Below are 13,975 nucleotides of genomic sequence, written 5' to 3'. Positions count from 1 at the left end.
TATGTACCAACTAGACTCGGTAGTATAATTAATTGTCCACTTAGTATTGACGATTAACATTGATGCACTATCAATGATTCTACGGATGGCTAATTCTGATTCTTGGCTAGTAGCACGTATTCTTAAATCTTAACTCAGTATTATTTTGCTCCTACTACCTTCAGAGACCAGGCCAGCAGATGTTATCCGCCGTAAAAGGTCATTTGCAGTTTGGTTTCCATATGATATGAATTGTGATATAGCATTCTGTTGTGCCAACTTGAGCAAGCTATCAAGTTAGGTCACAATATTGAACAAAGTGAAAAGCTGAAAATTTTGTTACAAGGGGGCTTTACTTAAACCATCTACATCCAGGCAGTTTAACTCTTCAAAGATTTTGCTGTCTTCTGCAGCTAGCCTATAATCTTGTTACTGACATTCTCTCCAATTTGTTTTGGCTCTTTTGGCTGACTTAATGCAGGACTATAGAGGCATGAGATACCAAGTATCATGCAAGCTGAATATGGCTGCCCTTTATTTCCAGACTAGTAAATTTATCCGCGCTAGCGCGGTTGTAAAAATGAAATAACTATTTTTCATATCATCAATTTCACATAAATAACGGGAATAAAAACAATCATATTATAAGATGTTTAACATAAAGTAAAGTGGATAGAACACTTAATATTGTGTTTCTTTATCAGGGTTATAAGCTTCCCCTCCCCCAAAATAAAGAGCAGTTTACTAAATTTTAGAAAATAGCTAATTTACAATAGATGACATTACAACCAACTTAAGTAAAGGAGCTCATGTTATGACCAACAGTCTCTTTTGAGTTCATTTCTAGAATAGAACTGACCTTACCTGCTTCAAATCATATTGCAGAAGAACAATAAGATAACATGTAGCATAAAATTAAGTAGTTACCATATATTGAAAGATATATCCTAGACTCCAATTGATAGAGAATTGAATTCAGATTTTAGATCTATACTGTGAGACAAAGATGACTTACAGTATTCCACCCTGTACGGGGAAAACGTAACCTAATATGATCAAACAAAGCATCTTTATAATCATTTAATTATCCACTTCAAAATTAATTTCTGGTGTATACTAAACTAAGCCCTCTTCTATCTTATATGTCTAAAACTATTTATGCGAGCTAACAAATTAAGCAAGGCCACTAACAGATTCAGTCGAACTTCCCTCTGAGAAAGAGAAGGATGAACACAAAATTATACTTGCACCTATTCAAAATGTAACTTGATGCTAGAGTTTTAATTTTGGTTTTACAGCAACATCCCAGCTTTATCCATGGGAAATATACATGTATTTTTGTAAAGTCCCAAAGCGTAAGTATGCATGTGTTATTGTGAATATTTACCGTATCCAGGATGTAAAATACCTTGCTACGTGTACAATTCTTTTTTGAAAATTTATATCTGCATGCGCCTGCAGCCCTGCTTATATCCTGACTTAATCTCTGTGTTTGATCCAGACAAAAAATAAATGAAGATAAAAAGAAGCAAGAACAAAGAGGAATTACCAATTGTACGGAGTTTGTGTTCAACCAGTGGTGCAATGTAGCAAACCTAACATTACTGAGTAAGTGTGTTTATGTCTGATATTTTTAAACTTGTAGATGGAAAAATTCTGAGTTTAAATTTGACTACCATATATTATCCAAAAAAAAGTTCATATGTGATGGTAGGCTATAATTATGTATTTTGGTAACTAATTGCACTCTAATTCACTGCACTTTACTAGTGTTTGAACTTTAAATGGTATTGTTTTGCATTGAGTGTGTGTTTTGTGCCTTATAGGAGCGATTCCGAGTTATGAAGAGGTTGTGGAGCTAATTCGAGCTATTTTGGAGCTTTGAAGTCTGAGTAAAAGCCCAAGGATTAAGTTGGGATCATGTTCGGAGATCAACGGATGAATAGTGCACTTAATGGGAGAAACTAAGAGTTGAGCAGAAGGCTAAACTAGATGCGCGGCCGCGCATGAGACCCCCTCCGGCGCGCACTTGAGCGCGCAAGTAACACAGTGCACTGCCAGAGGTGCACGGTTATATGCGCGGCCGTGCACGACCACTTCCGGAAACTTTACCCAGGCCTATTTTTGTATTTTTGGAGGCGACTCCTTTTAACCTATATGAAGCCTAACTCGTCTAAAAACGGATATCTCGAATTTTAGAGAACTTTTAGGGAGAGAAGAAGGCAAGAAAATAATGGAGACTCAAAATACTTCATCCAATTCATTCAATACAGTAGTTTGTTTGATTTTGGGAATTGTAATGTCTTCTTGTTCTTCTAATACTCTTGTGATGAATAACTTCTCCACTATGGAGTAATCTTCCTTAGGGTTGTTGACGGATATTGTGATTGGCTAGTGTTTTGGGGCTTTACGTTCTGTTAATTGCCTGAATTCGTTGAATGAGTATTAATTGAATTGCAAATCCAATTGTGGTTTTACTTTAATCGAAAGAGAAGTGTTGCTGCAATTCGCATTGTATTTTCTTGTTTGGGTTGATTTTACGACTCTCTTAGGTAATCGAAAGAGCTTAGAGAGTTATCAATTGACCCAATTTAGAAGAATAGTCGGGAGACGTTCTTTGAAATATTTTTCACTCACTGTATATTCGCATACGTTCTTAGAACCTGTCATTAGGTCGGTTAACAGAACTCTCATTCATTCGGAAGAAGAATTTGAATCTGTAAGATAGACTAATCATTTGTTGAAATCGTAAGAGTCAATAGAAGTTAAGAGTGAACTTAGCACGGAGTTACCCAGAATAATAGTTGATCACATATCTTGTCACAACCCTTACTTCTCACCTTGATATTCAATCGTTGCTACTTAGTCATTAAATTTTCATTATTTTCTCACAATTGATAATTTTAGTTTTTATTATTAGTTGATAATAACATAATAAAAAGGTTTATTTCATGGATAGTATTAAGCTGAAGATTTATTAGAACATTATTTAAATCAATCCATTGTTACACCCCAACCTCGGGGAGCGCAACCGATGCTCAACCGAGTGGACCCGGTCGAGCAAGCCTGTTAGACACTATCTACCCGACTCACCTATGATCCAGAGAAGGCATGCTCTCATTTGTTAGGCAATAGAAGGTTCATACATATATACATTACTAGGTCGTTTTATTTTGTCACATCATTGTTAAGTTTCAAAATACATACATCCTTATGACTAAGTGGAACAAGAGCCCCAAATACAACATGATCCGTTGACCTTTCTAACACCCATATACAACCCACATAGTGTCTACGGAGTCTCTAAAGATATAAAAGAGAATAAAGATGGTGCCGACAACAAGGCCCCCGCTATACCTCAAAAAGTGACCACAATATAAACAAAAGGTACAATACATGACCCCGGAATGAAATGGGGCTCACCGAGTCCACCGAGAAGAGGATGCAGCACTATCTGTGATCAACACTATCTGCTATGTAACCACCTGCATCTATTTTAAGATGCAGCGCCCCCGAAAAAAGGGATGTTAGTAATGTCGAATAGCACTAGTATGTATAGCTAAACACCATCTCAATAGAATGAATAATAATACAAGAGGAACAGTCAAGAATTCAATAAGAGCTTCAAATAATTTTAAAACATCAAGTTAAGGATCACATAGCTTTTTAAGTCAATTCCCGTATTATTAGGTTGGATAGTTTTTAGAGCCAATATGCCACAATCCACAATACCACTGTATTCTTATACGGAGTCCAATCTCGGCCCGATCGGCTAAGCCATCTCATTTGAGACATCAACCATATTCACTATTTCATTCACAATACTATCGCGTTATTATACGGAGTCCGATCTCGGCCCGATCAGCTAAGCCATCTCATTTAAGACATCAACCATGTTCACAATTTCATTCAAAATACCACCGTATTATTACACGGAGTCCGATCTCGGCCTGATCGGCTAATCCATCTCATTCGAGACATCAACCATTCCAATCGATCATCTTACTTCATATTTTTTTCTCATCTTTTTAGCACATTGGCACAGGTGGCTTTAATTATAAAGTCGTTCTTGGCACTTGGCCTTATTACATAATTCAAGTTCTTTTCGACAATCCAACATTATTATTATTATTATCATCAATAACAACACGATTTTCATTCAAGACTCTTGATTTCACATGTGAGCAATTTAGAATTCAAGGCACATGGAGGCTTTTCACACAATTTGGCATAACAATCCTTAATCGAATTTGACTTAAAGTCTAGGAATATTAGCATATATTCTAATTCTTGAACATTTTCCCAGATGACGAGATAACATAATGAAAGCATGGGAATACATATTACAAATATATTTGCAAAGCAAGCACATTCGAGATAGCAATTTCTAGGACGTTCAATTTGGGACTTACGTCGATTGCATGAATACCACGGGATTCAATTCTAAGAAGAGGGGGTTTAGCCAACATACCTCAATTGAGTCTCTTAAAACTTTAAGACGTTCCGGAATATTAGCAACTTTAATCTATTTTAGCAATATTGCAAAATTGAACCCAAAATTAGGAAAACGATCATAATTCTAGCTCACTTGAGCATTCTATCAAACACTATATGTGTATTAAGGTTTCATGGCCCATTTTATGAAAGACTCCACCAACCCACGCCCCATTCTTTTCTATCTTTAACTCACAGCCTCCCCACATACCTTAGGAACACATGCATACAAGGTAAGCACTCCCATCCCCATGAATTACCTTACTAATGGCCCATTCTAGTTACATTTTAAAATTAAGAGCTTGAGTGATAGAATCTTACCTCTTAGGAAGAAGACCTAGGTGCCTCACTTGATAATCTTTAAGGTTTTAAGTGAGAATTGAAGAGTAATTTGATGAAGATCACTTTCTCCCTCTAGGACCCTCTCTCTCACTCTAAAAATATCAGAAAATAAGTTCAAAATGGTCCAAGGTAGGTGTTTTAACGGAATAGGGTCAGGTTTAAAAACCCAAAAAATGAAACTTCGGAATAGGTTCTGCTTGCGGTCCGCGAAATGACTGCGAAATTTGGGTGCCAAAACTGGAAAGGAACTAAACAGGTCTGCGGTCACTACGTGGCCCGCAGACCTGTTCTACGGTCGCATAATACACCGCAGAACGGTTCTGCGGTTGCATAGTACACCGCTGAACCTCCCTCCAAAAAATCCCAAAGCGGAATATGCGACAAGAGTGCGGCCCGCGAAATAGTTATGCGGTCGCATAATGGGCCGCAAAAATGACATTAAAAATTTCCCAAAAGACTGCTCCACTCTACGGCCATTCCGCGGTCCGCAGAGTGATTCTACGGTCGTAGAACAGGCCGTAAAAATGCCTACTTCTGCCCAAAATTTTCCTTCAACTCCCCAGCGCACTGTTCAATCCAAAAAGTCCGAACTGCGGCGAGCTTGGAATTCAGGTTTTTAGGAAATATTTTACGGGGCCTTACATCCATGTGGAAACGATTTAATATTATACTATCTTTGACTAGCGAGCTTAAGTTCTATACACCGATTTTGCGCTCGTCAAATTTTGGCATTGTTGCCGGGGATTGGCACTTAATAGTGTTTGAATTAATTTTCGGTGCTAATTCAGGAATAATTTTATTTTATTTTCCTTTTTTATGCTCTTCTCATCTGTGTTCAGGAAACAAGTTAAGTTCAGCGGCGTATGACTCGATCCTCTTCCAAGGAATTGGTGCCATACGATCTAGATTTAGACAAGCACTTGAGGTAGTTGAGAAGGGAGAAAGGATCGAGCGGATTGCTGTTGGGTCAGCCTTCAACTCAGAATACAATGTTGAACAACAAAGAGGAGGTGAACCTAGCTGCGAGAGAGGCAGCTCAGCGACAGGAAACACAGTTAGCAGCTGAAGCAGCCCGTAGAGTTGTGGATGAAACAATTGATGGGGATAGAAGGTTTAATCTCAACCGAACCATGATCGAAGATAAATTTGAAAATACAGCCCCTAGGCCTGGGAGGTCGCTGGGAGATTATGCCAGACACATGTAAAACCAACAACAATCTAGGTGAAGGGGAGACAATGTTCGAGGCATGGAAAAGATTTCAGAAGCTATTGCAGAGTGCTCTCATAATGGAATGGAGCAATGGATGCAACTCCAGGACTTCTGGGATGGATTAAACCCATCATCAAAGAGATTGCTGAATAGTGCGGTTGCAGGTCCTCTGATGAAGAAAACCCCTGAAGATATTGTTACACTTCTGAATGAACTATCTGAAGACGCAGAACAATGGTCCACTGACTAAGAGGATCGAAGAAGATCAGCGGGGGTGCACCAAGTAGAATCGTCGGTAGCAATGCAAGCTGAAATTACAGCTATGGCTGAGGACATTAAGCAACTGACGATAGCTCAGGTGCAAAATCAACCACAGGTGGGATGTGACATCTGTGGATTGGGACACCCTACACATGACTGTCAAGCCACAGCTGAGGAAGTCAACATTGTGGGGATCTTTAATAGAGGAAACTACCAAGGTGGGAACAACTATAATGCTATGGGTCAAAGACATCCAGGTTTTTCATGGAGTTCACCTAATGGGAGCTTGAACTCATGGCAGCAAAACAATCTCAGACCCAAGGGTCAAGGACCACTAGGTTTTCAGAACCAGCAGAAGCATCAATACCAGCCACCATAGCAAATTTAGTCAAATATGGAAGATCTCATGAAGGCATTCATCAACAAAATAAATAAAAAATTCGAGAATCATGGCACGACTATCCGGAATTTAGAAAGACAAATGGGACAGATTGTGAATTTGTTATCTGAGAGGACTCCCGGTACTCTTCCCTCTGACACTGAAAAGAACCCAAAGGAAACAATCAAAGTTATATCTTTGAGAAGTGGTAAAACATTGACTGACCCAGAGGTGAAAGCTAGACCTGAGGTGGTTAGCAAGCAGATTGAGACACCAGTAGAGAAAGAGAGTGAAGAGCAAAAGAGCGAGAGTAGTGGGGTACAAAAAAGGATTGAAGAAAAGTAGACATATGCCAGCTCTACCATTCCCTCAAAAGATGAAGCGAGAGAAACTTGACAAATATTTTGGGCGATTCCCGGAGATGCTCAGGCAACTGTATGTGAACATTCCTTTCACAGAGGTACTCACTCAGATGCCTGTTTATGCCAAGTTCTTAAAGGAAATCCTATCTAGCAAGAGAAAATTAGAGGAAACAATAGTGGTCAAGGTAAATTCCCATTGCAGTGCCATCTTGCAAAATAAAATTCCCCAAAAGTGTGGGGATCTAGGAAGATTCACCATACCATGCTCGTTGGGGAGTGAAATATTCGACAAGGCCCTCTGTGATTCTGGTGCGTTTATAAATTTAATGCCTCTGTCTTTATTCAGGAAACTGGAAGGTGAGCTTGGAGTGATCAAATCAATACCAGTGTCCCTACAACTGGCCGACCAAACCACCATTCTATCTGAGGAAATCATTGAGGATGTTTTAGTGCGGGTGGACAAGTTTTTTTTCCCCGTATATTTTATTGTGGTGGATATGGAGGTGAACAAGGAGGTACCTGTAATTCTAGGGAGGCCATTCTTATGCACAGACAGAGCTATCCTTGATATCTATGAAGGGCAGCTTATGCTCAGAGTGGGCAACAAAAAAGTTGTGTTTCAGATAAAGAGGATGATGAAATACCCCAGTGATGAGGGGTATGCCTACTCGTGTTTCAAGCTGGACGTTGTTGGAGAATTGGCTAAAATATACATGTTTGACAAGCTTATGGGGGATACTCTAGAGAGGTGTATTACCAGTCTAGCACAGTGGAGGATGAAGATCCTGAAATAAAAAAAGAGGAAGAAGCTCTTGAGACTGAGGATCAAGTGGTTGATGAGGAGGAACTAAAATAGGAGGATGCTAAGCCTAGTGGAATTGAAAATGTCACGCCCCAAAATCGAGGAGCGCGACTGGCGCTCAAACGAGTAAACCCAGTCGAGCAAGCCTAATTTACATTAACCTCTCATCATTACTCATGCATGGTTTACCATAACATAATAAGATCTTGACTTTCATATTAATTACACTTGGCTTAATGGCCCATATTTTCTTTCTCGTGGTGGTTACATAGCTCTATAAATAGCTGTAACTACTTGACCCAAACACCCACTAGAACTGTAGCGGGCTCACCATAAGCTGAGTAGTGAAGAAGATGTCTATCAAAGATCCATATCATCCTGTAGAAGTATACCTGCATCCATTAAAAAATGCAACACCCCCGGAAAAAGATACGTGAGTACATGTGGAATAGTACTCGTATGTAAGGCAGTCAAAACAACATATGAAAATACGGTAACTCAAATAAGAGGCAAATAAAGTACATCAAGAAACTACGAAACATCCAATAAAATCACATTTCAAGTCTTATTATACTTGCATCATTCTAACCTTCTTTTAGGATCAACTGCGCCATATAAACTATACGTGGAATACATAATATAATGTAATTTTATCAATATGTACAAACAATGCCAACGAAAGTGGCACCTTCCTCCCTTATTTTACACATACACATTTTGTAGACCGTCCTTAGTGTTCACATATCATATTATACACATATGCGTCTCATAGACCGTTCACAGCGTTCACTTACACGATACAAATACACCTATTCAAGAGCTTGGAAATACAACATGAATATGATGAATCATGGTAACAATAAATGGGCTTAGATAGCCGTTAACGTTAAGCAAATTTATTAAGAGCTTCTATTCAAATTTATCGATATTAAGTCGGGGATTCTTTATAACCACCCTCACACAAAGCGGCCCTGCCGCCTCACCCCAACATATGCGGGTGGAGGTGTATCATGATACCACAACCTCTACACAAAGCGACCCTGCCTCCTCACCCTAATATATGCGGGTGGAGGTGTATCACCATACCACAATCCCAACACAAAGCGACCCTACCGCCTCACCCCAATATATGCGGATGGAGGTGTATCATAACACCATAATCCCAACACAAAGCTGTCATGCCGCCTCACCCCAATATATGTGGGTGGAGGTGTATTCCACAATACCACAATCCCTACACAAAGCGGTCCTACCGCCTCACCCCAATATATACGGGTGGAGGTGTATTCCACAATACCACAATCCCTACACAAAGCGGTCCGACCGCCTCACCCCAATATATATGGGTGGAGGTGTATTCCACAATACCACAATTCCTACACAAAGCGGTCATGCTGCCTCACCCCAATATATGCGGGTGGAGGTATATTCCACAATATCACAATCCCTACACAAAGCGGTCTTACCGCCTCACCCCAATATAGGCAGGTGGAGGTATATCACAATACCACAATCCCTACACAAAGCGGTCATACCGCCTCACCCCAATATATGCGGGTGGAGGTGTATTCCACAATACCACAATCCCTACACAAAGCGGTCCTACCGCCTCACCCCAATATACGCAGGTGGAGGTGTATCACAATACCACAATCCCTACACAAAGCGGTCATACCGCCTCACCCCAATATATGCGGGTGGAGGTGTATTCCATAATACAACAATCTCTACACAAAGTGGTCCTGCCGCCTTACCCCAATATATACAGGTGGAGGTGTATTCCACAATCACAATACCATATATAAACTCAAAGCAACATAGTTTGTCATTACATTTAACATCATAATTACTCATATCATTGGAATACTTCATGTTCATGCTTATCATGGAGAAACACAACTCATTACATTAGCGCATGTATGGTAAATCAATAATTTGATTTCAATGGCACATGGGCCCAATTCCTTTTTTTAAGGTTCATCATCATTTAACAAAGGACATCTCATTATTCACTCCCTTGACCTCTTGAGGTCATTATCTAGGTTCATGACTCTTGGGGACTTAACAATCAAAGTCATTTACATACATTATTTCAGAAGCATACAACTATAGTTGAAACCATTGGGACATACAACACTTCGAAATTCTCATTTAGGCAACGATCACATTTCATGTTCATACTATCACTTACTTGTACTTGTCATGGGTGATCATAGAACATTAAGAGCATTTAGAACATTTAGGAACATCATAATCTTTACTCGCAAGAACGTAGGGGCTTATAACACATTGAAAACAAAAGTACAAATACGTGCATCTCATAACCTTTCACACCCTATATCACTTAATCCGTACTTTCAACCACTTACAATATTATTATTTTATTGGCTCTCTTGGCCATACATATGATTCTCCTTTCATGGCACAATGGCCGTATTTCATATTTCACACTTTCATATCTTTCCTTACATGGATCATCATCCTAAATATCAACATATACAATATTCCGAAAATCACAACTTTAGATTAATTAGTAATGAAGACTTTAAACACAATGGATTTCTTTCCGAGAAATGGAGTAAAATGATTGGCAATCGAAGCACAAGTTAAAATCATAAACAAGTAACATATTGTTTCTTCTTGAATTACCTTTTCCCCAAAAGGACAATACACAATTTTCACTCACGAATATGTAAGAATGCAAAACACATTGAAAATACTCACTAAACATAGCATTAGCTAAAACAGCCACATATGGGCATCACTTGAGTTCATAAGCTTTTAGGCAATTCTATTTTCAAAGTTAATTTTAGAATAGTTGAATCAAAGCTCATTTCATAAACTTTCTCACATCATCTCATTTCATGGGCACCATTGGCCACAAGTATAACTTTCACTCTTGGTACATTGGCCACACTTTATATCCCCAATTCACTTATTTCACTTCCAACCATCTTTGTAGGTTATCAACAATAAGACATTTCAATCAATACTTTAGGTAAACATATGAGCAATTAAGAGTCTTAAGCATTTTGAGTTTTCTCACACAATTTGACATCATAACCTTCCTTTGAAACACCACTATCACTACTAGAAATTTGGCAAAAACCGACCACGGTCGACCGATTTGGTTGGTTAAAAAACCGGCCAAAAAACCGACCAAAGTTGGTCGATTTTTCAAAATATTTTATTTTTTAATTTTTTTTTACGAAACCGACCAACTTTGGTCAGTTTTCTTTGGCGCAAAAATGCGAACAAACTATTTTTGAGTTCGGCAAAATTTATTTTTCAAGAAACCGATCAACTTTGGTCTGTTCATTTAAAATAAATTAAAATTAATATTAAAAAACCGACCGAAATCGGTCGGTTAATTCGGCCGGTCATTTCAAAAAACCGACCGAATTCGGTCGGTAATTTTATTTTTTAATAAAACTTTAGTGCGAAAATACAATTAAAGAGTATAAATGAAATAAAAGACAATCTTAAAATAAAATGCACTAATGGTCTAGTGGTAGAATAATATCCTGCCACAGTACAGAGCCCGGTTCGATTCCCAGATGGTGCATTTTTAATTACATAATTAAAATACCGACCAACTTTGATCGATTTTTTTGGCATTTTTTTTTTGAATTTAATGGCCAATCAAAGTTGGTCGGTACGCCCTTCCGACCTTCAAAATACCAACCACATGTTAATGGTCACGTTTTGGATGGTTATTGGTCATTACCGATCAACTTTGGTTGGTTTTTTTGGATGATTTTTCCTGAATTTCTAGTAGTGACTCAAAGATATAGCATTTTAATACATATATCATTCTTGAGCACATTCCCAAAAGATAACATAATGTGATAGGAATATTCGAAACATGTTTTGAATACATAATTCTCGGCACTTTACTTATTTGGGACATTCAAATTTATTGGGAACAACCCAGAACATAGAATAAGGTACTTGAGACATCCATACTTGAAACTTACGGGAACATCATTGAATTCAATTCTAAGAAGGAAGTTTAGCCAACATACCTCGCTTTGAGCTTTCCTTAAATTACTACAACGTCCCAAAAATTCTAGCAATCCCAATCTATTTTGAGACATAACAAAATTGAACCATAATTAGGAAGATATCCATGGTCTCAACTCATTTGAGCATTTTATCAAATACTAGGCGTGCAAATTTAACTACAAGGTTCTTCTACAAGATTTTCTTCACTCTACAACCCAATATTTACTTATTTGAGCTCAACAATCTGTCCACAAACCTTATTAGTACAAGCATATATAAATAATACTCTTACACCCAAGAATCATACTCTCAATCAACCATCTTTTACCCAAATTCAAATTTGAAAACTAGGGTATGGAACCTTAAGATCTTGTGAGATTTCCTTGTTAGATTTCAAAGCTTGGGCAAGATCTTGATGAACAAAATACTTCATCTACTTTCTCTCTCTAGAACACTGTCACTTCTCTATAAAAAACCTTAGATAATTTTCCCAAAATAATCCCTAAAGCCTACTTATCAAAATGGGGTGGGGTTATGAAAATAGAAAAATTAACCCTCTGAAATCAGGACTGCGGTCGCATAATGGACCGCAGAATGGATATGCGGGTCGTAAAATGCACCGCACAATTGGTGCCAAAAATTGGGCTGTACTGGTCTATTTTGCGACCAGTTTGCGGTCGCAGAAGCACTTTTGCGATCGCATAATAATTCTGCAATCGCATAATAATTATGCGATCGCAAAATCTCATTTTTCTAGACTTTGGTAATTTGGTCATAACTTCTTATAGGAGTGTCCAAATGACAAACGGTTTAAAGAGTTGGAAACTAGACTCAAAGATCTTTAATGTGATAGGTAGATCATCTACTAGTTTGGTAGCGGCATGCATTTGAAGTAGGATCTTGTGTGAACTCACTTAAAACTTTATCCCATTATAAAATTTTCAACTTCTCTTAGCCTTGGGGCTCTTCTTAGACCATAAATCATTCTTAATGCACATCATACATATATTATCATGATCAATTGATATCATTCATATAATAGTCCTTGTCTACACACAAAATAATATAATTAGCGTACATCAACTTTCTTAATAGCGCTTAAGTACTTCGAAATTTTTCGGGGTGTTACAGAAAATCCTTCCCACTCATTTAAAATATGCTTTTCTTGAAACTAACAATTTTTCTGTGATTATTTCTGCTGACTTGACAGGTACACGAGCGAAAACTGGTGGAGCTACTGAAAAAGCACAGGAAAGCCATGGGCTGGAGTATAGCTGACACTCAAGGAATCAGTCCGGCCATTTGCATACATAAAATTCTGTTGGAAGAAAATAGCAAGCCAATGGTGCAGTCCCAACGCAAGATGAACAAATATTTGGAGGAGGTAGATGCGGGAGTGATTTTTCCTATCTCTGATAGCCAGTGGATTGGTCCAGTATAAGTTGTACCTAAGAAGGGGGGCATGACAGTAGTGAAAAATGAATATAATGAATTGATCCCCACCAGAACAGTCACTGGGTGGAGAATGTGCATTGATTATAGAAGGCTGAATGATTCAACAAGGAAGGATCACTTCCCACTCCCCTTTATTGATCAAATGCTCGAGAAAGTGGCTGGACATGGATGTTACTGCTTCTTGGATGGGTACTCAGGATACAATCAGATACTCATTGACCCAAAAGATGTTGAGAAGACCATATTTACTTGCCCGTGTCTATATTCTCTGATTTAAACGGAAAGTGTCTAGAAGTATTCATAAATGATTCACCCACTTTGATGATGACTTTGAGGACTGCTTGAAGAATTTGGAGCTCGTGCTTGAACGCTGTGAAGCCACGCACTCGACCTTAACTGGGAGAAGTGTCATTTCATGGTGAAAGAGGGAATTGTCTTGGGCCACAAAGTGACTGTACAAGGATTGAAGTAGATAGAGCTAAGGTTGATGTAATTTCTAGGATCCCTCTACTGACTTCTGTGAAGAGCATAAGGAGTTTCTTAGGACATGCTGGATTCTATAGGAGGTTCATCAAAATCTTTTCCAGCATTACCAAACTGTTGACTGCATTGCTAGCGAAAGATGTTAAGTTTGTTTTCAATATAGAGTGCTTAAGAGCATTCGAATTGATAAAGGAAAAGCTTGT

The 13,975-nt window shown here is 38.4% G+C and overlaps 1 protein-coding gene across 1 annotated transcript; it reads left to right on the top strand.

Annotated features, from left to right (window-relative positions):
* The first annotated feature begins 7,041 nt into the window (after positions 1-7,041).
* LOC104091873 (uncharacterized) lies at positions 7,042-13,275 on the top strand. The gene is made up of 3 exons (XM_070189480.1): positions 7,042-7,685; positions 7,772-7,856; positions 13,045-13,275. The coding sequence occupies exons 1-3, from the start codon at positions 7,042-7,044 to the stop codon at positions 13,273-13,275; spliced, it is 960 nt and encodes a 319-aa protein (XP_070045581.1).
* Positions 13,276-13,975: the final 700 nt, after the last annotated feature.

This window comes from Nicotiana tomentosiformis, chromosome 11 (genome assembly GCF_000390325.3).
Source record: "Nicotiana tomentosiformis chromosome 11, ASM39032v3, whole genome shotgun sequence".
Classification (NCBI taxonomy): Eukaryota; Viridiplantae; Streptophyta; class Magnoliopsida; order Solanales; family Solanaceae; genus Nicotiana; species Nicotiana tomentosiformis.
Note: the sequence above shows the minus strand (reverse complement) of the source record. Positions and strands in the feature narration are given on the sequence as shown.